General features: G+C 41.1%; 1 protein-coding gene across 8 annotated transcripts in view; it reads right to left on the reverse strand.

Moving 5' to 3' along the window:
• The window catches only part of srpk2 (SRSF protein kinase 2), a 77,242-nt gene that overhangs the window by 42,166 nt on the left and 8,359 nt on the right, over window positions 1-26,717 (reverse strand). Inside the window, exon 1 of one of the 8 annotated variants that reach the window (XM_036002877.1) lies at window positions 11,652-12,401. The exons of the other annotated variants lie outside the window; for them this stretch is intronic. Within the exon in view, the coding sequence (XP_035858770.1) occupies window positions 11,652-11,689 (38 nt within the window). The 5' untranslated portion in view covers window positions 11,690-12,401. Of the gene's footprint in view, window positions 1-11,651; window positions 12,402-26,717 lie in introns of those variants that run through there. 8 annotated transcript variants of the gene reach the window in all.

The raw sequence follows: 26,717 nt of genomic DNA on the forward strand, positions 1-26,717 counted from the left end.
TCAAAATTAATGTCACCATTAATGAGATATGTATATAAAACTGTCCCTCAGAACTAGAATAAGAGGTCAAATAGACACCTGTCAATCTAAGGAAGAGCGAAAATGGACAGCGTGTTTTAATGCTTTAATGTGGATTGACGTTTTTCCATGTGTCTAAAACCACATTGATGTTGTCCAAATTTAATATCCACACAGGTATGCACTGTATTAAATTCATATTATTATTTAGCTTATTCTCTGCAAAATCTTAATAGAAAGACAAAAATCAAGGTTGTTGAATTTAAATTGATGTTTTGATGTCTTTCACAACAATACATCAAAACCATGCAACAAGAAAGTGTTAGAAATAGAAGCGATCATTGCACCTTCTCTGGTGTGACATACCCAGGGGCGTTTCTAGGACTTGATGAGGTTCGGGGCTTAGCCCGGACCCATTAAAATAAACTGAACGCAATATACACAGAGCAGACCAAAAAAAACGGCGATTGGCTTGCCTAGATTGTTAATAGCCGTGTACAGTATGTTCATTTCAGCTGCCCAATTTGTAGATGATAGTTAGATGGCACAAAAAAGTTCTGCACATTCAAAATATAACTCATCCCATCTATGTTCTCTGAGAGTTGGAGGAGTCATGATATTTTGGGAAAAATAAAGTTATAATATTACAAGAATAAAGTCATAATATTTTAGAAAAGTCCACCTGCACCATAGTCTGCTGTGTATTACGTTATTGCTCTGCTGATATGGTAGTATCTCAGAACTTCTGACAGACACAGAGAGCCTCGTTTGGGAAGCGGCTATACGCTGCTCTACATCAGAGGTGGAAAACCGAAACTACGGCAGAAATACATGGAGCACAAGCGTGAGTTGTGACACGTCTGCCGCAGCATCCGGGCCGCAGCAGAGCGCGTCCATTATGATTACATGAGGCTGCACAGACCACGGAAGCCACGCTGCTCTTCTCTATCTTTACAGAGAGAGTGGACACAAAGCGACTGAATTTAAATTGTGATGCTATAATGAGTGTGGTCTACTCCAAAGTAAGAAAGTCAAATGTGTCAACAGCAACACAAAAAGCAAAATAAGAAAAGCTTTCAATGCTTGAAAAACATTAACATTTTTGAAGTAATATAACTGGTCATCACTGGGTTTTTTTAAACAATGTTTATCTCTTTCTGAAAAGGAACTCGGCAAATCCACCCTCAAAATAAATACACTCCATAGACAGCTTGCCTACTGTTGTCTTTTATTGTTGTGTTTGTCTTTCACTTATAAACAGATCAAGACCAAGACAAATATTGCACAGTTGACATTTTGACTCAGGTTTTGCTTTCTTAAAACATACTTAAAACACTGTAATGCTGCAGCTATTGGTCCAGCTAAAAACAAAAATTACCACAGTCCTGCAGAGGAGTAAAAAAGGTAAAAAGGTATAACTCGTTACATAAAATGTTCAAACAAAACACACACCATAGTCTTAAAACTTTACCAGCTGAAAACGAGAACTCACATTCCGTCTGTAAAATTGCCTATTGGTCTTTTCGATCCAGCACCCCTTCAAATACTTTATTTCCCTCATTCTTTCTTATTTTTTCCAACTCTACCTGTTTCGGAGGGCCCTGTGGCGCAGGCGGAGCACGCACAAAGCCAGACCCCATTTCTTCTTAGTGGTCAGACACGAGCTTAACTCCATAGGGAGAGGAAAGAGAGATGGACGGACGAACAGAGGACACTGTACAGTAGCTCCCGCTCTCTGCTGTAGACTCACGGACACAACAGTGGAGGGACAGAAGAGCCCAGCCTTGAATTCCAGCAAAAGTCACGTGGGACTGTGACACCCACCTGCCAAGGATCCTTTTCAATGCCTGCTTGAGTTTGGAGTATTTAAGCATATAGGCACTAATGCACACACATACTATAACAGAGGCCCAGATGCATCTTTTATACACAAACGCACACACAATATCTCACATACAGATCTGAAATGCAACACCCTCAACACATTGACACGCCTCCATCTGTATGACTGTTGAAACTAACATTACCTAAAATACACTCTGAGCACTCTGAAAAGACATCCAATGTCAATTAAGCTTCCAGACGCTGTTACCAAAAATATTTTATTATATGATTTGAATGTCAGCTCATTAGCATACCAGTGTGTCTGGCCTCAAAGCTTTACATATTGCTGTTAGCTTCTAGTTTCAAGAAGACGGTCAGCTCGCCCACAGAAAGACCAGCGGTGTCAAGTGCAAAGCCAGTTGTAAAAAGTGGAGCTAATTAAAAATAATGACCTGTGTGGTTTGTCCCTGTATTAGGCTACTGATATCATAAACATTATTAGAGTTTAGAACAGAACTTTATATGTGTTTATATGTTGGCTCACCACTTTCTTCCAACAGCTTTTAGACAAACAAATATTTACCTAAAACTAAGAAAAACTTAATATAAGGAAACGGGTCTCCTATGCGATCTTAGTATCTTATTCTATTAAGTAGCCTAATAAACTTAATTCCAATTCTGTGTGCATAAAAATAACAAGTTAACACATGACATTCCTTATTTATTTTGCCTAATATATTTCACAACATAAGCAGCATATGTGTTATTGTATTCAGCAGGCCTGCATGAAAAAGAAAAGCTGTAGCAGTAGTTGGGAAAAGCTATCAATAAGTACTGGGGAAAAAGCACAAGCACTAGTTCACTTAATTGATTATGTCAGGGCCTTTATAATATTTCAATAATATCCCTATAGGGACTTCAACATACAAATGATGGCAGGGTTAATTTAACAATTTAGTGACTTTGCATATTATGTAAACTGAAATGAACTGCTAGATAACGGCGAAAACCAGCAAATATTAACATTCGAAGCATGAACCAGCCAGTTAAATGAATTGGTTATCACCATCACAAATCATTTCAGCTCTAGTATTTTATGTATACCTTGTGACCTTGTCCACATTTCTCCTAATTAGTCATATAGTAGGCCTAATAAAAGTTCTGGTTTAGCCACACACACAGTTTATTCTATTTTTCTCTTATATTAGATTATTTTTATAATATCATAGGAGCTATGTGCCTATAGACTCTCTCCTGATAATGGGGGAGAGATTACCCACATCAGGATTGCCATACCCAGCCTGTGTGTGCCAGCGTCAACAAGAAGACACACAGGCGTGGCATTATTGGACATTACCGCCACTTGACTGATGTTAAACTAGAGGCCATAGTGGGAGCTGAGCGTGCAGAGCTGAGCATGTTGACAATCTGGAAGTGTTTCATGGTCCAGAGCTCTACAAACCCCACCCACGCAGGGCTGATGTGGACCGACGACAAAAAACACCCATGACCATGCTGCAGGAAGAGAAAACAGTCGAACAGTGTTCTCAGACACAACAGATGAATATTGTTATCAGTTAAACAGCAGACGAGTGACTCAGTCCTACAGGGCATAAGGTGTGTGTTTGTGTATGTTTGTGTGTGACTGTAGCAGCAGACAAAAGGAGACAAAAAGTGGTACTTCCAAATGCAAACGAATTATCTTTTTACACACATCCATATGCAAAGCCGCACAAACAAACACAAGCCTGCTCCCACACACACACACACACACACACACACACACACACACACACACACACGCCATTATCATTCCACTGCTTCAACGCTGCAGCATCAGTAGAGATTAGTCCCCCGGTGACCTAGCATTACCCAACACACTGCGCAAGTCTGCAGAGAGCCATCTATCTTCTCCCTCCATCTTCCCTCACTTTCCCTCCTCTCCTTTCCCCTTCTGCTTTTTATCTTTGTCTATCTGAGGCTCCTCAGCCGTCTCCATCGGCTCTCTCCTGAGGTTTCTGCTGTCCTTTCCTGTTCTCTGCTCTCTATGTCTCTATCTTGGTCTTTCTCTCATCAGAATTCTTCCTAAGGCTTTATCATTTCTTTTTTAGTCGCTCTTATGGGTTCATTCCTCTGGTTATCCTTGTACCAAGACATTCCTCTGCTCCAAAAAAATTTAACATTTTGTCCTCCCTATTTCTTCCCTCTCCCTCTCCCCCTTCTCTCACTCTTCCTCCATTTCCCTGTTTCTGCTGAGTACAACTTACACAGTGTCGTAGCAGTACAGTCGACTCCAGAAAGACTAATACATTGATGGCAGATAGCTGTAAAATAATGAGAGAAAGGCCGGAGCTGCATGCTAACTATCCACACTGAAGCTAAAGACATTACACCGTTAAGATAGGGGAACTAAAGGGGAATGTTTTTTATCCCATTTTTCCTTCGACAAGCTCTTGTTGCATAATGGAAATACAGCCTATTATTAACATTGTTGGAATTGCTTATTAAAACCAATGGGTTCCTCCTGTTGCACAGTTGGTGGCTGACAATATACTAACAACGCAATCATGCCACTTTATGGACCCAGAGTAAGATTGTTTTTGTTACCAAAGAGGACATGTGTGTAGTAAAGGAAAATTAGTGCATTTTAGATTAATGATTTATAAATTCATGCTGGATTAAAATCTAATTTTGTTACTTTCAATGTTGCACAAATGTAACAAGTGAACAACAACAATGAACATGACCAATGCCACCATGAGTTATAAGACTAGGCCTGCATGAGATCTGGTTCCAACAGAGAAGCCAAAACCCTCCCAAATGGAAGCAAAACCAGTAGGTCAAGGGATATATGGAAGTTAAAAACAAAAGGGCTAGATAAGAAGAGAGAATAAAGACAGTAATAGAAGAAGATAGTGAAAAGATGCAAAGATAGAAAGGTTAAAGAGTAGGGCTGCCCCCTCTTAGTCAATTAGTCGACTAATCGGTCGTTTTGGTCTTAGTCAACTAAGATTTCTTTAGTCGATTAGTCATGTTTTATGCTTTTTTCATGCTGAATGACTTATTTCCAAGAAACGTACGAGCACATCTCTGGTAAACACAATAATTAAAGTGGTGCTTTTGCATGACTCTTTGCGGAGAAACTCAGATTTACAGATTTGTCGATTAAATCAACTAATCGATTAGTCAATACAATTGAATGAGTGTTAGTCGACTACGAATTCCTTCAATCGAGCACAGTCCTAGTAAAGAGTGAGCGACTGGACATGACCGGAGCAGCACAGGAAATACTGGAATGCTGTATATGTAAACATACTGAGTCAACAGGAACTGGGAGCACTGGACTAGGTCTAAATCAGTAGAAACAGAATAAAATGATATGCTGCTTGTCATGTGGATCCAATGGCAAAATTCCTACTTTTTTATACAAAGTAAGTTTAAAGTATATATATTTTTTTTTTTTTGCCAAATCCAACTGAATATTTTGTGGAATGCAGATGTGCTGACAATGGGTGCCGTTACATTACAGGTCAACAAATGTGAAAGGGTTTTTGCTCTATTAGTATTAGTAGTAAAATAGTATTGCTCTTTTCAATTGTCGTAGTAGTGTAGGTGCATGTAATAACTTAATAAAAGGATATTCTTTAATGATTGATTCCAGTTTCATCCTACCACATTAACAGTATCACCCTGCAGTGTATACATTTTTCAGCCACGGTGTGAACTTTGACCCTATACTACACTCACTGACACCACAACCCTGCCGAGGCACTCCCGCCAGATCAGGTGCCTGGGTCCGGCTCACATGACCCACGCCTTGGGGGTATCGCCTTTACGATTGCGTTCGACACACTACTCATGAGGTGTCTTGTTCCTGGCTGCTCGATGCTTGAGTCAGTGATTCCTATTACTGATTAACCACCTAGGATTTCATTGAGCAGGGTGGAAATTCTGTGCTATGCAGTCAGGATAGACTTGTTTGCCAGGCCTGTATATTTCAGACCAGTTTCGACTACACATGTACCCACATGCAGTTTTATTTACCATTGCTACATCACTAAAAGGCCTTGGAGGGATGAAAAGATAGCATGTATGAGGATGTCACCTTCTCTGTCTGTCCCAAATGGAGATTGGAGGCCAAACAACAGAAAAAAGAGGTGGCCGGAGAGAAAGTAGAGGTAATCATCTGCCTTTTTTCCAGATATAAGAGGGGGGCTGGTGGGCTGGAGGAGATAATGGAGGCTAGGAAGCCAGACAGGCAGGCTAGTTTGCTAGCTATCTCCCTGCCACACTTCATTAGCTATTGTCATGTCCCTGCATTGCTGGGGCAGCTCATGTGTGTGTGTGTGTGTGTGTGTGTGTGTGTGTGTGTGTGTGTGTGTGTGTGTGGATGTGTGTGTGATGGACCAGAGAAGATGGTGGAGGCCATTTAGGCCAGTCAAAGCTACATATACTGTGTGAATGTGATAGCTGCCACCACAGAATCTACCAGAGCTGGATGTGATGTTGTCTGCTGCATTGGCCTGGCTTACTGACCGACTGGACACATTCCAATACTTCAGACAGCATCCTCTGCTACTCTATCTGCCCTTTTCTCCTCCCTTTTATCTTTTGCTTACATTTAATCGCTTTCTGATTTTTTTCTAATACGCAGATTTGGTTTACTTTGAAAGCTGAGAAAAGTAGTCGATTAATCGATTAGTGGATTCACTGAAAATGAATTGCAAATAATTTGGATCAATTAATTGTTCAAGTCATTTTTTAAATAAGAATGCCAAAGCTCTCCTGGTTCTAGCTTCTTAAACGTAAATATTTACTAGTTTCCAAAACAGTAAACTGAATTAGGGCTGCAACTAACAATTATTATTCATTTATCTGCTGATTATTTTCTCAATTTATCATATAATCTATAAAAGAAAGAAGAATGCTCATCACAATTTCCCAGAGCCCAATCTTGCCCCCATCTTGAAATTGTTTGTTTTGTCCGCCCAACAGTCCAAACCCCAAAGATATTTCAAGAAAAGCAAGAAATCCTTACATTTGAGAAAGTGGAACTTTTGCTTGAAAGATGACTGAAATGATTGATCAATTACGGAAATTCTTTCAATTGAATAATCGGTTCTAACTTGATTATTTTTTTGTGTTCTGGACTGTTGGTCGGACAAAATAAGCAATTTAAAGACATCACCTTGGGCTCTGAAAACTTTTCTGATCAAGAAAAGAATTGTCAGATTAATTGATATTGAAAATAATCGATAGTTGCACCCCTTTTTAGTGTCATAGAGCTGTTAGTCATAGATAAGGAGAAAAAGGGAGGCAGACGTGTCTATGCTGCTCCTTCTGACCTCCTAATATCTAATATCAGATAATGGGAGACAGTTTTTAGTCAATCAATCAATCTGGATTTGTCATGCTACCTTTTATAGTTCTGTATCTATCTCATTTTACCTCCTACCTTCTCCCTCAGTTGTTATATTTCTTCCCCCCTTTTCTTTCCTTCTCTTTGCTCCTCCTCCCCTCTTTCATTTCTGTGTCCGTGAAGAGTGGCAGTTTCAGTTATCAAAGTAAAATCATGCATCATCCTTATCACATTTACAATGTACAGCCACAGAACCACAAGCACAGGCATACTGTACAAGAATGCTCAAATCATGCATATGGATGACATGCTGATTTCAGACAATAAACTAATTTGTCATATTTTATCTACTATGTGTGCTGTTTGAAGTGGACGTGACATTTTCTGCTGTAGCATGACACTTAAATACATAAACACATACATGATGCCTCACCGGCACCATTCTTAAATGTTTTGTATTGTTTTATATTTATATATATATATATATATATATATATATATATATATATGTATGTATTGTGCTGTTTCTATGGACCTCTGTGTCTTGAATAAAGTTGCTTGATTGACTTAGTTAAACACGCAGACCCCAGAATACACACTGACTGAAGGTGAGACAATCAGCATTAAAGACAGTGAGGTTACCCACCAGCTCTTAGCACTTCTACCTTTCATCAGCTACAAGAGCTACAAGCCAGCTTTGCAACAAAGCCAGTAAACTCTTGGCCTTTGGGTGTTAATTTATCAAACATGTTTAATCCTTACAGTAAAGAAAGTTTATTTAAAGGAGATAAGCCCTGCACCAAACAGCGTCGGTTATTACCTAAACCGACATGTCATCAACCCTCAGAAAAAGCTTTAAGCCGCTCACATGCAACAAGGATGTCAAAACACTTACATATACTTAGAGACACACACACACACACACACACACACACTTCTTGTCCTCCATCCATCTCCATCATGCCTCAAGTGCCAAGTTACACAACAGGGATCGTCTTCCTAATGTAAATGCTCTAAGAGAAATTTGTCACAGTGCCGCCTCTTGCTCTTTTCAGGCTCAACTCCATCCATCCTTTTGGTACACAACACATAAATTATCCAATCCATTCTGCCTTATTGTTGACAAACACATTACTGCACATCCCAAATGAAGCACTCCAGATCTGTGTGTGTGTGTGTGTGTGTGTGTGTGTGTGTGTGTTACGTCCCTACTGTGTCTAGTGTCTAGTGTCTAGATGTATAATGGTGTGTGTGTGTGTGTGTGTGTGTGTGTGTGTGTGTGTGTGTGTGTGTGTGTGTGTGTGTGTGCATGGTGCCTGGGGCCCAGATGGTGTTGTACTGTAGACAGAAAAATTGTGCTGGTGTGTCCCTAAACACAAGCCCAATATAGACCCAAATATAACCCACTAAAAATAACTAAAGAATAGGTCAAAGTTCCGAATCAGTTCATGCTGCAATAAACAAATAATGTCTGTACTCAGTTAATATAATAACCATAACTTGTATTATGAACTAACTTATTATAAACACTATCAATAAAAGGTATCAATTTTTCCCATTAATCAATTATGAAATGTCAAAAAGTCATGAAAAACACCCATCACAGCAGCCTGAGGTAAGGTGAAATATCTAAGTCGCTTGCTTTGTTCCACCAACAGCCCAATAACCAAAGGTTTTTCATTTACAATAACATAAAACAAAGAAATGCAGCAAATCCTTACATCTGAGAAGCTAAATGTGGCAAGTATTTGGCCTTTTTTACTTCCATCAGCTATTAATTGACAGTTAGAACAGTTGATTTCCCATTTATTTACTACTTCATTAATCAACAAGTAAGTTCAGAAGAATTCTGTATAGTACTATCTCAATATACTCAACCATAGGTTTATATTGGCAGTGGCATACAACACTGCACTTGCATCTCAAACAGTTTCCAACATATCCCTTGCCATATCAATCTCTTTCTTGAGCTGCCAACTTATGCAAATGAATAGTACAAAGATGTACTTCTTTTTATTTAAAGCAGGATCTCCTGTGTTTGTTATCTGCACATATCCAGCCAAAAAGGCAACCCAGCTGTCTACGTATGTAACATTCACAAAGCTGCAGATTCCTCTCTGATCCATGGCGCACAGTTCAGCTTGTGGCATTCAAATACAGCTTTCAGCATGGGGGTATTAGCAGCTAGTCTATTCCTGAGGTTCATAACTGATAGCGTTATCATGTTTCTATGAATTAATTCAGAGAGGAAAGATGATAAATACTCATGACTAGTTATACTAACACATCTGTTCACATACTCTCGGACTGGTCAACCTGAGACAGTGAAAACAGCTAATGCATGCATTGCTACTGTTGTCATATGCAATGTTAAAAGAGGGCAGCAGTTTTTGTATGAGTGTAGCGATGCAACAAGGGACCGCTGCATTATTCTTAATTACAGTCAGACGGCTGTGACCCAAACAATAGAGGAAGGGAAAAACTAGCCGAGTGATGAAATCCACAAACCTCCCCACACCAGGGCTGCCAGACGATACTCTATATTTGTGTGTGTGTGTGTGTGTGTGTGTGTGTGTGTGTGTGTGTGTGTGTGTGTGTGTGTGTGTGTGTGTGTGTGTGTGTATGTGTGTGTGTGTGTGTGTGTGTGTGTGTCAGGAATCCTATTTTCCTTGTCTAGATGCTAAACATATGAGTTAGTATGATCATGTCCATATAACCATTCATTCTTAGATGCCTTTCTACAGTTTGTGTAAACACGTCTACTGCCGCTGCCTGCTCCTCCAAATTAAACTTCACTTCATGTCCATCCAAAACTGCCAATGTAAGGCTACTCTCCTCTGTGCCCAACTGCCCATGTAATAATGCCTGATATTGTTAGTGCCCATTTACTTCTGCCTATCTGTGTGCCCACTGTGCTGTGTTTGAGTGTGCCAGTCTGGGGCCTGGCGCTACGTTGTGTGGATGGCAGCAGCTCTGCCTGATCGTACTTGGCACAGCATCAGTGGCTACCTGAGTCATCCAGTCTGCCTGCTCCTCACCCTCGAGCACCCGTCAAATCGAGCTCTTTCCACATTTGCACACTGAAAGAAGAATGTGGGCTTGGTCCGATAAAATCTGAATGGATACGGTTTCTTATGCATGCAGTAAAGCTGTTTGGACAGATATCACTACTTTGACCGTTTCACGTTTAGATTCACTGCTCAAAACAGAGATGGAAACTACCAACAACAAAGCCTTTGTTCTCAAACATTTCTCTCATCGTCTGTCTTTCAATACAACAATAAAAACTTCCTTAATTGGCTGAGTTACACCTGCAGTGACACCCAGACCTATAAACCACTACAACAACAGAGATTTTCTAAATCAGGATCATCCAAGCAACCCTGTAAGAAATGCAAAGGTGCTCACTTTGATCTTGTAAGTCTGCATGTGAGGGTCTAATTTGACATGAATAGGTACAAATGATTAAAGAGGACATTAATCTTTATTGAATAACAAGGATGGAATGGCTTCTGAGCCATGACTAGCCTAAATACACATGATACTCATTGTGTATCGTGAAATAATCTGTCTAGACAATTTGAAATTATGCTTGTGTGTGTGTCTTTGTCTGTGTGTGTATTTTCATTAGCCACAGTGTGCCATGTGGCTGATGGTGCCTTGTGACTTTGCTATTCATGCTTATCACCGGTACTTGATGTTTCACAATATGTAAATATATGATGCATTACAGCTGGTCAAAATATGATAAAACTGCCTGTGTGTGTGTATAGAAGTTGTGTGGCATTCTAAGGTATCATTGTTCAGTAAAGCTATGCACTAAGGTGCGTCATGTGGCGAGCTGTTGTCTTGCATCGCTGCTGAGATGCACTGCTGCTGCTGCTGTTGGCTATGCTAATGTTGACGTGTGTTGACACTCTTGCTGTGTAAGCTCTGTGCTCCAGCACCATAAAGAGACTGTGTGTGTGTGTGTGTGTGTGTGTGTGTGTGTGTGTGTGTGTGTGTGTGTGTGTGTATGTGTATGTGTGTGTGTGGTTGTGTGCTTGTTATTGTTGTCATAGTTGTTGTAGCCACAGAAGGCGGCAGCAGCTCGAGTGTGTATCTGTGTAGAAGTGTGTGAAAGAGATTATGATTTTAAATGAGGTTGTGTAATGTAGATGTATGTACGAAGGATGTTCTGTTTTAGCAGCCAACTGAAACGTTACAGCACAATGCAACAATAAACTACTGCGTTTTTTTCATCCTCACTACAGTCAGACTGCTGTGACCCAGACAATAGAAGAAGGATACACAGACAGAAACAAAAAGAGAGAGAATACAAAACATGGAGGTGCTGAGGGGGTTGGGGAGAGATGAGGAATGCAAAATAACAGACAGACAGAAGGAAATGCACGCAGACATGGGGATGAAATGATAGATAAGGACAGAGGGGAGGAGGAGGAGATGTTACCTTTCGGGGGACGAGGATTTCTCCGAGTTCACGGACATGAGCGGTGCCTGTTAGCCGCTCGCTGGCCGAGGGACCACGGGAGAAGGCGAAATAGAACAGAAAGCTGCTTTCTCTCTTTTTTTGTACTCTTCTCCCCCTATCTTTCTCTGCTGTGTGTCTGAGTAAATGAGAGTAAAGGGTTAATGCCTTCCCTCCTCCTCCTCCTCCTCCTCTGTTTCCCTCCTCCTCTTCCTCCTCTCTCTGTCGCTCTTGTCCTCTTGCTCAGAGGAGAAGAAAGGATGGAGGACAAGGCTCCGCAAAAGGATAAAAAAGAGCAGCTACTGTGCAGTGCATAATCTGGCTGAATGCGTGTGTGTCTGCCTACATCGGTGTGTGTGTGTGAGCTGATAGCGAGAGCAGCAATGTCAGTCAGGCGCCCCTCCTCATGCCCCCAGTCTCCTTCCTCCCTCCCTTTCCTTCCTTCCTTCTCCTCTTTCACCTTGCCTCTCTTTTACTTCCCCTGCTTTTACTGAAGCTCCTTTTTGTCTTCCTCTTCCCTTTGTCTCCTTCCTCTCTGGTGTCGCTGGTTGAATTGGTGATGAAACGATAACACAAGCTCTAGCTCCACAGTGTGTGTCTGTCTCTGTCTACGTATCCCTCCCTTCCTTCTCTGTCTGTCTAGCTGGCTCTATCAGGCATTCTGCAGCTCTGCACAACAACAGAGCCCAAAGCAAGCTGGAACGCTCCACTTTCTGCAGGCAGAGGGGTGTTGGCTTGTCAAAGCAACAGGAAAATTGAGTGTCTTTCTCCTTGAGGCACACTTTCCTCCCCTTTTTAACCCTCTGTATTAGTCCCTCCCTCTCTCTCTCTCTCTCTCTCTCGCTCTGTCTTACTCTCTCTCTCCCAATTGCCTTATTACGACATCCTGTATCTCAGGGCAACGCCGAACAGATCTGCCTTCCTTCACCCCCATTTCTCCTCTCTATCTGCATCCTCCCTCCTTTTCTCTAAACCCAATTTCCACCTCTGTCTTTTTTGGATGCTGCTTGCTGTGTGTGTGTGTGTGTGTGTGTGTGTGTGTGTGTGTGTGTGTGTGTGTGTGTGTGTGTTTGTGTGTCATCCTTTTCTGCTTCTATCCCCATCCGTCTCTTTTCTCGCCATCTCTCTGGGCAGATGGATCTTCTACATGAGCGAACAGTTCACAGAGAGGTAGCCGGAGGGTGTGCCATGATGGGGGGTCTGTCTCTATCTCTCAATTTGACCTCAATATTAGTGTGTGGGTGTGCGGATGTATGCGTGTGTGTGTGTGTGTGTGTGTGTGTGTGTGTGTGTGTGTGAATATACACAGCTGGGTTAAAAGGGCATCCTTAGGTTAATGTGCACTGACTAGTCGTCCAGGGAGTGTACATGGGGAACACATACAGTACAAGTGTTAACAGTGTATACAGCTTCTTTCTCTAAAATACTTGTTGATTATTCAAAAGATTAGCCAATAGTCAACGATGTGATGTGCACTAGATTTTTAAACAGGAAAGGTACAGTATATAGATAAATATAAGGAGTCAAAGCTGGGTAATACTGTGAGATGATTTTGTCTGCCAGCATACATTTTATGGAGGTAGCTATCCCTTTAATATTGTTGTTTTAGGTCATTGCAAGCAATGTTGCAAACAATGTTGCAAACTAATAGCATGGCAGCTTTATGGCAATATTAGATTTGCTGAATTTTCAACCAGTGTGAAGTATCTTTATTTGTCAAGTATTTAATTTGCTGGGTAAAACAAAAACAGACTCTTATCTGGTTATTAGCAATGCTACTGGCATGGCACTAAGCAATGTTGGTTTGTCAGACACTCGGTCGGTCCACCACTTTTGTCCAGACTGAAATAGCTCAACAACTATTGGATAGATTGCCATGAGAGATAGTATATACAAAATGGGCTATATTTCTACACATATCACAATGGCAATTAAAAAAAACAAACTGTGATACATCATTTCAACTGGATCACACAAGATTTCATATAAAATGCACAGACTGATGTTTGGGCTACTGCAACTGTGCTCCACAGTTATGCGTTACATCAGACAAAACTCCTCACACATGTAAACAAAAATCTCAATCTCATTTTTTGTTATGTCGAATTAAATTGGGGTGGAAATCATTCATTTGGACGACAGAATTTTGTAAAAGGATAAAGATGAGTCATACCATCACGATACAATTCTAATAAAAATCAATACAAAAAATATTGAATTATTATGCCTTATTGGGGTGTATTATGGCTACTGATTTTGCACAAATACATTTTCATGGTAATAGTACAACCACAAATGCATGAGACATGCCTGAGAGACACACAGAAAGAAAACGGGAACACAATGATTCCCTTTCTCTCCGATCTCCATACAGTTCCACTTTCCCACATAAAAGGACTACATTAGGCACACATGTCTCTGAGCCAAACTATTGTCCTCATTATCTGTGTATGTGGGCCAATGGGGGGTAAAGCACACACTAAGTCTCAGCGCATCCAGGCAGCAAGAGGAATACTGAGCCAATATAAGAGGGCACACTCCACTTGGTCGTCACAGGAGGAGGGGGCTGGAGCCTATCTGGGATATAATGCAGGAAAAAGCCATCAAAAATCAAACACATTTACATACATGGGCACTAATTAATCTGAACTTGGATCGTGTAAGGAAACCAAGATAAGACAAAACTCAAATGAATACAGAAAGCATCAGGGCCGTGATTTAACTTAGTACTGAATAGAGCTGAACAATTTTGGAAAATAATGTAATTGCGATTTTTTTTAACCAATATTGCAATTGCGATTTAAAATGTGATTTGTTTTTAAGCTTTTTATCTGCTGTATTATTCAACAAAGACAAACAATAAATAATTGTATCGTATGACCAACACAATATTAGATAGAATAAACATGAACTGTTGTTTCCTGTAGGCCAGACCTGTATGTTATTATATTGATGAAATTAAGTGTACATGTACCGCTTATCCAGTGTATATCAAAGCCGTAAGCCCAGGCTTGGTCACTGTACTGAGGTGCATCATATCTTTCACAATAAACTATGTTACTCCTTGAGTAATTTCCACGTTCTGTTCTGAAGTACAGTACGGTCATATGAAGTTATGCTTATGTGGTCAGTGATCCCTGTCGGGTGGTATTTGCTTACTTGACATACTGGTGTTCGGCTTTTTAGCTATGCAATTATCGTACATAGCTTTGTGATGGTTTTTTAAGTGGTGATACAGGTTAGTGTTAGTAGTGTTGCCACGTGAGGTAGCAATGTTAGCAGGGCAGGTTTTGCACAGTAATACCTGACACTGCGCAGCAACTTGGCAAGTTGATGCTTTCTCTGCAGAATGCTTTACTCTGGCGTGTCACGTGACCAGAGTCTAATCGCAGGCTTTGCCATTAGAAAATCTCATTTTAACATATCGCGATTTTATTCCAAATGCAATTAATCGCTCAGCCCTAGTGCTAATACAATTGATCTTTTAGCTGTTTCACAATTAATTACTCAATGCATCGTTTAAGTTGTTTAAAAAATCCCTTCTACTCTAGTGTTTCTGCTTTTCTCTGTTTTATATAATTCTAAATTGAATATTTTTCGCCAAAACTATACATTTGAAAAGCCCAAGATGATTATGAAGTACACATTTCTCCAGTGGGTCAGAGCATAGACAAAGCTCACCAATGAAACCCCTAATTATGAAGAAAGCTGTGGTACAATCCTGATGTCACCTTTCCATGGTGATGACCTCTAAGTGAGACCCCCAAAAACGGAAAAGCTCATTCATGTGAAAAGAAACACACACACACACGCTTACAGTTATGCACACGTACATCCACACCTCAGGACATTGACAGAGGGTATCAATTTGCAAATTCAAAGGCTGATTCTTGTTCTATTTCTTGTTCTAAAAGGCGGAGGACCAAAAGAAGAATAAGAAAGATGGGGGAGGGAGCGAGATGATGACTCTCATGAGCAGATATATTTTGGGAGACAGTATTGAGGCTGCCAGGAGCTATCTTTAAGCGGCCTACTTCTCCTGACTGCCTGGTGGATGCTGGGGCGAGAGAAGGGGTTTATGCATGCACACACACACACACACACACACACACACACACACACACACAGGTCCCATTGCAAATAGCTCCTGGACAAACAGTACACTCAAACACACAAGTGAAACCATAGACAAGTCACAGCAAAAGCACAATCATACTGACAAGTAGACATATGTATACACAATGGATTGTGTGTGTGTGTGTGTGTGTGTGTGTGTGTGTGTGTGTGTGTGTGTGTGTGTGTGTGTGTGTGTGTGTGTGTGTGTGTGCTAACTCAGACAAGTAAGACGCTTCCACTTTAACAGTGACACTGCTCTTTGTGTCAGCAGCCTTGTTGTTACTGTCTGCAGAGAAAACACTGCCTCCAAGTGGAGAGAAACACAATCACACACAATTACATACACCCAAAGTTTCTTATCGTAAAGGGATATTTTGCAGATATTTAACCAACTTTGTATCATAATAATGTTTGTAGTATGTGTAAATGAACTGTTAAACTTTCCTCCATCAGATCTCCCTACTCACAGGCCAGCAGAAAACGACGCAAAACGCGCCAGTGTCCAGATTGATTGACATACTGATAGCCTCAGGTCTGCCTTACAGCATCTCTTACAGCTACAGACTTCCATATGGAGCACACTCGCCTATGGGACTCTACAATTCAGACTGCATGACATAGCCAGTGGATACTGGATGTTAATCTGAACACACACACACACACACACACACACACACACACACACACACACACATACATACATACATACATACATACGTAGGAAGCAAATGGTTCAATGAATAATGTCTTTAAATGCTATATATACAATTTACATTGTTAATATGAGCGTAGAACATTAGAGTGGGTATAAATAAATATATAGGACAATAATGTACACTTTTTCACAACTGGTACTACTATCCTACTACTACTATTTATTTTCTTTACAATCTAGAGAACTGACCATGACAAGAAAAATGTGGTCAATGTAACTCTATATCCATTCAATTTGGGTTTAATTACCTTGAACAACGGATTTGAGTTGCTGCGTTAAGACATGAACACAGCATTAGTATTTTTCTATTGAGTTGCATTATGAGAGGTGTAGGATCCATGGTTTTGGATCAAGATATCTTAGTCTCTGCTGCTTTGATAAAAAAAATATAATCTTCAAAGCCACTGTATTTTTTTAAATGATATGACCATCTTAAAGGGACACATCCCATCTAAGTCAATCTAGTATAGGGAGTACAACGCAGCCCGTGAAAACAGTTGAATAATGTGTTCACCTCAACGCTCTCTTTTGTCCTGGTTTAAGTCTGACTTAATGAAGTGCATTATTAAAACCAGTAGAGTGCTCTTTTAACAGTTCACACTTGTTTCCTTGGTGATAGTACAGACATGTTTGTTCTAAAACTTTAATTTTTAGGTCATCTAATTTTGTGGAAAAAGCATTTGCTATCATGGGCAACTGGACAACTGGCTCCCACCTGTAGTATGTTTTTTTTAATTTTATTTTTTTACAGCTCCAACTTTACACAGATCCAAAGCCTATATGCCTTTTCACAGAGGACATTTCGACTTGCTGTAGAAGGAAAAGCACAGGTGGAATTACTTTTATTAATGATGGCTCTTTTCTATTTAACTGTATTTAATCAGATATTCTCACTGAGAGACCTGAGAACAAGAAACACTCATACGACAACCACACAACCAACATACAAGAACAAAACGTCTAAAGCCAGACAACCAACCATCAAGTGACAAATAAAACAATAACAGGAGTCATAGAGGAGATTAAATAATAAAATAAAAGATTACAAGAATACAAGATTTGTTCTATATAAGTGACCCCAGTAAGGCTCACGTCCATGCAATGCAGCCATTAATAATGTTATTTATTACACCTGTGCTTTTCCTTAAAAAGTCCTAATACCAGACATTTGGACGAGTCATGGGCTTCAATCTCGCTCCTGGCCTTTGCCTTGAACCATTCTAGTCTTTACCCTTTTCCTCTTACTCAGTCACTCTACTTTCTTCCAGTTAAGCTGAAAATGGCCACACACACACACACACACACACACACACACACACACACACACACACACACTTACTTACCGGTCAGTGTTGAGTGCTCGTAATTCACCCAGACATACACATACACAGGTAAGCATCTTGCACTTTCTGTGCCTCATTACCCCGGGGAACGCACTCTACAGCAATATGTTTGAATGTGTGCACTTTGCAAGATAAAGCGAGCATGTGTTGGTGCAGTAAGTGGGTGAGGAGGGAGAAGGGAGGAAGGGGGTTTTATACAGTTTACCTAAAGCTAATACCAACACAAAAAAGTGAGATTATGACCCAGTAATAGCACCTGGTCCTGTGTGTGTGTGTGTGTGTGTGTGTGTGTGTGTGTGTGTGTGTGTGTGTGTGTGTGTGTGTGTGTGTGTGTGTGTGTGCGTCTGCGTGTGTGCGTGCGTGAGCTCATTAGCTAAGTGGTGTGTGTTTAATTAATGAATGAGTGACCTCTGCCCTCTTTTCTTGCACTCTGACCCCAGCTGCTTCACCGTGCTGTCGTGTTTAGATGGATTCTATCACACATGGGGCTGGGCAACACTTAGCCTACCACCAACCACAAAATGGCCGACTTCTTGTTTTAACGCCCCTTCACTTCACAAATGAAGGACAGGTCCAGCAGTAACACTTAACTTAGACAAATGTGTTTGTGTCATCAGTGTATTGTATATGCAATTAATGAATAATTATCAAATAATATTATATCACATTGTGTTTTCAATGCAACGTGTTTTGTCCGACAACAGTCCAAGACCAAATTATATTTTATTTACTATATGTGACAAAGACAAGCTGCAAATTTTCATCTTTGAGAAGCAAATATTTGGAATTTTTGCTTGAAAATTGACTGAAAAATGAATCGATTCAAAATAGTTGCAGATTAATTTTCTTTTGATTGATTAATCAACTAATTTGTACACAGCTTTAATTGTTACTTTCAGAAAACAAATTAATCGTGTCCCCCATTTTGACTTTTGTAGGTCTTTTATTTAAGAGCTATCGTTTGATTTTCTTGCACGCCTAGTAAATCAGCACATACACACACATTAGACGAAATCACTGATTGCCCTTTAATGTTGCTTATAGTGAGGCATCTAATCAATAGAAAGCGTATTGACAGTCAGCAGTGTTCTTTAAATGCCATTATTAAATTACTATTTTAATCTAATTTATGTGCAACACTAATGCTGTTTGCATGCATGCATGGCGGTATGTAATTCTATGATGGATACATTATTTTTAAATAAATACTTAACATTCTTATAGCTTGAGCTTGGCAATTTAAGAATCATATTTATTTGTTGCCTTTGAAGAAGTATTATGACAGCTTTTGACAGGCAATTTTATTTTGACTTGTGTAAGTGTTTTTTATATTTCACTGGCTTCTGCTGTTATCGATCTTGTGACCTTTGACCTTTACGGTTACGGAGAGAGAGGCCTGTCTAACCACCAAGCATCAAATCAGGAGGCCCTTCTCCAAATATTATTTTTACTTATTTAAGTGTTTTAATCGATAAAGTATTCAATCATTTCCAGCATGACAAAAACAAGAGGGGGAGAACAGTACCTACAATGAATCCTTTCAACAAAAGACTAAAACTGGCACATGGGCATGGCTACCCTCTACTGGACAGAACAAGAATTACACTCCTGAGACTCAAACCTGCGTTCACAATGCACTCTTCACTTAATACAAGGCATTCATAATAGGATATAGGACACAGGGGGAAAGTAAAAAGCAGCACTTTTGGGAGGCCAAACAATGATAAACAGAAAAACAACAAGGTGTCTTTTCCCTCTACTGTCATAAAGCATCTTGAGCAGAAAATATGCTGGGCTTCAAGCTGAGGGGGCGTACAACATTGAGCCCCGTGTGTTTCCAGCTTCAGAGTATTGTGATAACAGCTATGCAGCAGGGGAGAGAGAGAAGGCAGGCCTGCGGTCACCAGCGAACATTATGTCAACACGATGAATGTGAAAATTCACATAGCAGAGCTACTGCTGTAATGGGACTAAAATAGAGAGGCTGGCGGTTAAATGTCTCTGTAAGACTAAATGTGAGATTACAGCCTTTAAGTTTAAATGGGGTTAAACAGAAGTCCCACCAAAAAGGCAGCCAAAAGAACAAACACAGACTGGAAAATACGCCTCATAATAATAATAATGGGGCTATACTGAACTCAACAGATTTGACCTGAACTAAAAAAGTAGCTTAATGCCAGTTTACAATAGTCTGGTGATCTGTAGGTGTATCACATTCATACTGAAAGCACTAATGCAGTAGCATTATATTTAGTAACTGCACATTTTTAGGCATGGCTCTATAGATGGCAATCTTGGTCTGTCTGTTGGTCCATCGGTTCACCACTTCGTTCCCGACTGAAATATCTCAACATCTATTGGATGGATTGCAATGACATTTGCTAGAGACATTCATGTCCCCCTATAAATAAATTGTAAACACTTTGGTGATACTCATCCAGCACTCTCATCAGGTCAAAAATATCAATTTGTCAATACTTTGGTTTATAACCAAAAACAAAACAACAGAAAATTGTTTAACTGGCAACTATTTTGATGATCAATTAATCTTTTAAAATAAAATAAACGTGCACTATAGTTACAGCAAATCAACGGAGATTTGTTATTTTTCATTTCATTTCATTTTCATATATGATAGTAAATTTAATTTATTTGGGTTTTGGGACTGTTGGTTGGACAAAACAAGACATTTGAAGATGCCACCCCTTGGACTAAAATAAATACAGAAAATCATTAGTTGCAGCCCTGGTTTTTTCTTATACTGTAAATTAAATTTACTCCGGGAATCATCACCTTATCGGTAGGGTCTCCCATGGCAAAGTGGTCTCAGGTGAGGGGCCAGACAAAGTATGGTTCAAAAACCCTATGAGTAAATGAGGAAGAGATAGAATGACACTGCCCGGAGGAAGCCCGGGGGCCCCCATCTGGAGCCAGGCCCAGATGGAGGGCCCGTCAGCGAGCGCCTGGTGGCCGGGTTTGCCACGGAGCCCGGCCGGGCACAGCCCGAAACAGCTACGTGGCACCTCTCTCTCCATCCCATGGGCCCACCACCTGTGGGAGGAACCGCTGGGGTCGGGTGCGCTGCCACATGGGTGGCGGTGAAGGTCAGGGGGCCTCGACGGACCAGACCCGGGTGGCAGAGGCTGGCTCTGGGGACGTGGAATGTCACCTCTCTGTGGGGGAAAGAGCCGGAACTTGTGCGGGAGGTGGAGCGCTACCAGTTGGATCTGGTGGGGCTTACCTCTACACACGGTCTCGATTCTGGAACCATACTCCTGGATAGGGGTTGAACTCTTTTCTTCTCCGGAGTTGCCCAGGGTGTGAGGCGCCGGGCGGGTGTGGGGATACTCACAAGCCCCCAGCTGAGCGCCGCTACATTGGAGTTTACCCCGGTGGACGAGAGGATCGCCTCCCTACGCCTGCGGATTGTGGGGGTGGGAAACTCTGACTGTTGTTTGTGCTTATGCACCAAACAAGAGTTTGGAGTATTCGCCCTTCTTGGAGACCTTGAATGGAGTCCTGTATGGGCCTACAGTAGGGGACTCCATAGTTCTGCTGGGGGACTTCAACGCGCACGTGGGCAATGATGGAGATACATGGAGAGGTGTGATTGGGAGGAACGGCCTCCCTGATCTAAACCAGAGTGGTTGTCTGTTGTTGGACTTCTGTGCCAGTCATGGATTGTCTATAACAAACACTGAGCCAGAAGGCAAAGCTCTCGATCTACCGGTCAGTTTTCATTCCTACCCTCACCTATGGTCATGAAGGCTGGGTCATGACCGAAAGAACAAGATCCAGGGTACAAGCGGCCAAAATGGGTTTCCTCAGGAGGGTGGCTGGCGTCTCCCTTAGAGATAGGGTGAGAAGCTCAGTCATCCGTGAGGAGCTCGGAGTAGAGCCGCTGCCAGTTGAGGTGGTTCGGGCATCTGGTAAGGATGGGCGCCTCCCTAGGGAGGTGTTCCAGGCACGTCCAGCTGGGAGGATGCCTCGGGGAAGACCCAGGACTAGGTGGAGGGATTATGTCTCCAACCTGGCCTGGGAACGCCTCGGCATCCCCCAGTCGGAGCTGGTTAATGTGGCTCGGGAAAGGGAAGTTTGGGGTCCCCTGCTGGAGCTGCTACCCCCGCGACCCGATACCAGATAAGCGGACGAAGATGGATGGATGGATGGTAAATTAAATGTGATCCTTTGATTTGGTAGGTTAATTTGACCAACTTGAAGTGTACCCACCTTTCCTTTTATGACTACTACATGTAGTCATAAATACTACATGTAACTTCTGAGTCATCTAACACACTATCAATCAACAATTTTCCTGCCAGGTTTTCAATGCAAGGCTTAAAGAGGACACCAGACTGCTCAGTGTAGCCAATTACTCACTGTTTACAATGGCAGCAGCAGCCTTGATAGAACAGAGCGGATGCATGGACTGTGAAGGACACACACATACACTTGAGGAATACACACACTCTCCAGAGATCTGGGTTAGTGTGCAGTGCTGTAGACATACTGAGACAGAAAGAAATACCTTGTGGCTGGACTGTAAACATGCGAAACAGTGATTTCAGCCGAAACAAGCAATCCAGTACCAACGGAATGAGTATTGATTCTGCCATGTTGTACCTGTGTCTGCATTCATTATATTATCTGTGATTATTGGTGAGTAAATTGGGGGGAAATGTTTAAATGTGTTGCAGTCTGATCCATTAAACCACACTGACGACATGAGCAACATCTTTGTAACTCATCATCAAAATAGGCTTTCTGCAGTTAACTGAAATTGTATCTACATTTTCCATGAGGCTTTGGGTTTGTGTTCAACTTTTCCTATTTTTTCAAAAGGGGGTAATTACTTTAAATCAACGGTGGTAGTTTACTTTGTGCAAAAGCTATTAACCAAGCACAAATGGGAGGAGCTGGATTATGTTTTTAAATGGACATTAAGTGATCTGCAGCATCAAGATTTGTAGGGGTGCAGAGATAGCCATGACACAGACAAGAATATGCAAAAATGATCCGAGATGGCAATATGCAAGGGTGTAATTTCCATTTACTAATCACTTTTATTTACAGTTCTTACACCCTTAGCAATATCAAAGATAAGTCCAAACAAGATCATAAGTGTGACCATACTGAAGAAATGAACTCTTGGAATTTTAAAGATTGTAGGCTTCCAAAGGCATAGAGTGTGCTGCAACATCAAAGTACAATAACGTGTTAATATGAGCTCAGATAATTCATCAAAGAAGAATAACTTTGTGCTTTAGGGGGCTGTGGAGTGTACCAGCAAGTATTCTGGCTTTGCATTTGAATAAAACTGCATAACACTTTTAGGAAGAGAAACACCCAAAGACAGCACTTTATGCTGAGGAAATAAAGCTGCCAGTGACACCTCCGTTTCTGTCAACTCTTTAGTGTGAACATGTTTTTAAAAAGTTGACAGTTGTACTGTCCACTTATTTGTCTCAGTTGTCTCAGGTCTCAGTTAAACACACACATTTATTATCAGAATATAGATAGGCTATATAATAAAGGATTTACTTGATAGAGATGTTACTTTGAGAAGTACCACACACACACACACACACACACACATACATTCTTGTTTGCATCAAAGCATCAAATATATAAAATCTAGCCAAATAAACAAAAAATGAGAAAAGGTGCAGTAAAAAAAATACATTTGACTGTCAAAAATGCAGAAATAATTCGAAAAAAAATTGACAAAACATCCATCAGAAGGGGAACTTCATAAGCACAATTCCTCCTTCACAATGGTCCAGAAGGTGGCAGTGGAGGGCGACTGTGCAGTGTTCAGCCTCCCCTACTGTGAGGAGCTCCTCCAGCCCTCACAGAATTACACATGCCCTATTAATGTCCTCCCTTCCTCCTTCCGTGATGACCCACTGACCTGCAACTGCAGAGCTGGATCACACTTCAGAGGCATTACAAGAGAGGAACAAATCCTTGCTTCTTGTCCCTACTTGAACAAATCCAATTTGGAACACACACCTTAAACATGGGAACCACCTTCTTTCAATTCCATCTTGTCCTGTCTGCTCATTCAATCTGATCGACTTGGTAGATTTCCTCGGATATTGTGCTTTCCTGGCCAGCGTTCTGGGAAAGCAGGAGGAAAATCCTTGAACAGCTCAAACTCCCCGAGTCAGACAAACATCTACGTTAATAAAGGGGAGCAAAATCCAACAGAAAAATCCTCCCTGTAAGTCCCTAAAACAAGCCACTATACGAGTACATTTTAGGAGCAGTTCATATAGCCTAATGACAACACATTATAGTGCTGGCAGGTTTGATGGCAAAATCAGCACACCTCACTAACTAATGACTGTTGAAAATGTGAGTTTAAATTGGCAGCTTCTCTTCAGGAGTTCCTATACAACTACTGGAGTGGCCTACTTCTACAGTATATTCAATTAGCCAGTCAGCCAGCACTGGCACTGTGGCCACCAGGGAGGAAATCATTCCTACTCAGACACCACAGAGGAAGCGGCTGATATCATATTACAATTCAGTATGTATAACAATGAATGAGCTGTGAGGGTCTCTCTGACAGTATGAGTCTATATCCACAAATCTCAGTTCCTATTTGGGTTATTTATTATAAACTGTAGGATTATAGAAAAATAAATCAGGAGTAAACTTCTCCCAGTTTGGACAGATTGAAAACATTTCCTTCCTCATATGCAGCTAGATGCACAGGTTAGGAATTTAAACACATCATCAAAATACATTGATTGTGGATTAAATAGCTTTCCTTCTGATTAAAGTTGCACTAATTTATGGATTTAATGACGATGTATAGGTGAAGGTCTCCCTCATAGTTGAGAACCTACAGAGAATTATCACTCGACTCTGCAGTTCACTGCAGCTCTTAATTTTGCTCAACTGTCACTATAAAGCCTAGTGTTGTAGGCTGACATTAGTTAGTTACACCTCACAATCCTGACATGACAGACAGTGGGTGTGGATGGCTCCTCCATGGCCATGACAATGAAAACAAAATAAATTACTCTTTTGGCCCCTGCCCTGTGTTGAGCTGCTTGAAGGAAACTATATACATTCTTGTCCTGCAGGTCTGACGTGTAATGAATGATACATTTCAAAGGTTGTGACTCAAACCGAACATAGGCCTGTAGCCTGCATGGGTCATATTTGTATGTAAATTAACATTTTGAGCTCTCCACTCTGCTTCTACATTCAGCTACTTGCCATTCAACAACCTATGTGCTTTCCATGTGTGTCCACCGCAGCAGTTTTTACTAACCCTCGTTTCCTGCTTTCAGCTGCCCTGTGGCATCCTTTAATTCCCTCTCTCCACTTTTCCTTACTCACTCTCTCCATCCCCAGCTTTCCTGTTGCTTAAGTTGGCCAGCCACATGCTCACACATGCAAACTCTCCTCTTCACCCACTCAGGCCTCCTCCCTTCGATTCTCGCTCTTTATCTTTTGCTCCACCTCTCTAGCTTTCAGCATGCCTCTCTCTCCCCCTTTTTTGTCTCTCCCTCCCTCTCTCTGCATGCAGCTCACATGCTCTGCTCTCAGCACCCGCCATCAGCTTCATCCAGCCAGGCTGCAGTATTGATGAAGGGAGCTTTATTAGCGGAACAGTACAAATCTGCTTGCCAAAGATGAAATCTCTGAGCGCTTCCTCACGTCTGTATAATACATTGCATACTAACCATTAAAGTGGCCATATTATGCTCATTTTCATTCAGGTTCATGATTGTATTTTGAGGTTGTACCAGAATAGGTTTACTTGGTTTAATTTTCAAAAAACACCATATTTTGTTGTACTGCACATTGCTGCAGCTCCTCTTTTCACCCTGTGTGTTCAGGTCTCTGTTTTAGCTACAGAGTGAGACCTCGCACTGCTGTACCATCTTTGTTGGCAGTCGGGATACTTCTTCTAAACGAGGGCACACTTCCAACTTTGCGTGGAATACCTGCAGAATAGGGACATGTAAGTAGTTCCTTTGTAGATTATGGTGAACTAGTGTGTGTTGTAGCAGTGTTTTGCCATTCAGAACGAGCTAGCATGCTACGGTTAGCCACCTCATTTCGGCTACTGACGTAGAAAGCCCTGCCAATTTTGAACAGCTCACCCGGAGACTGAAGGCAGGACACATTCAGAAACCCGTATCTCACTCAAAACAGCATGGATGGGGTTTTTTTTCCAAGTTTGTATGCGTGTGGAAGCACCAGAGACACAAAATAACACCCCAAATCCCAGAAAAAGTGATTTTTTCATAATATGGGCACTTTAACCCACCATGGTTTTCATCCATAGCTAGAGTAGCTGGACTCCCCAGCTCCCAAGGGAATCATTTCAATTAATTAACAGAGAACCCTTCGCTTACCACTTGCTGATCAATAAAGGACCATTAATCACAACAGCAGACGGATCTTACACATGACCAAAAAGAACATTGCTAAATGTAATGACAAAACCCAAAGTCTGTCTTAAAGCAATAGTTTGACATTTAAATATGAAGCTGGATTCAGCTTAGCTTCCTAAGCTTAGCATAAAGACTGGAAAAACAACAACCTGTGATTTTACAGGGTGGTTGTGGGCTGTAGGGGGATTTTGTTACTTTCAATCGTTGTTGACTTAAGCTAGGCTTGCTTCATATTTTACACACGGGTATGAGAGTACTTTTGATCTTCTTATCTAACTTTTTGGCAGGAAAGCAAATAACTTCCCCAAATATTGAACTGTAGTTCTAACATCTCACACACTAAAGCAATATGCGTTTCTTATATCAAACTAAACTTAAAAACAGTATTCAGAAAAACTGAATTTTTGAACAAATTGTAGATGGACTTGGGGGCTTAGGGGTTAATATGCAGACTAAC

Source organism: Sander lucioperca, chromosome 7, assembly GCF_008315115.2.
Source record: "Sander lucioperca isolate FBNREF2018 chromosome 7, SLUC_FBN_1.2, whole genome shotgun sequence".
NCBI classification, from domain to species: Eukaryota; Metazoa; Chordata; class Actinopteri; order Perciformes; family Percidae; genus Sander; species Sander lucioperca.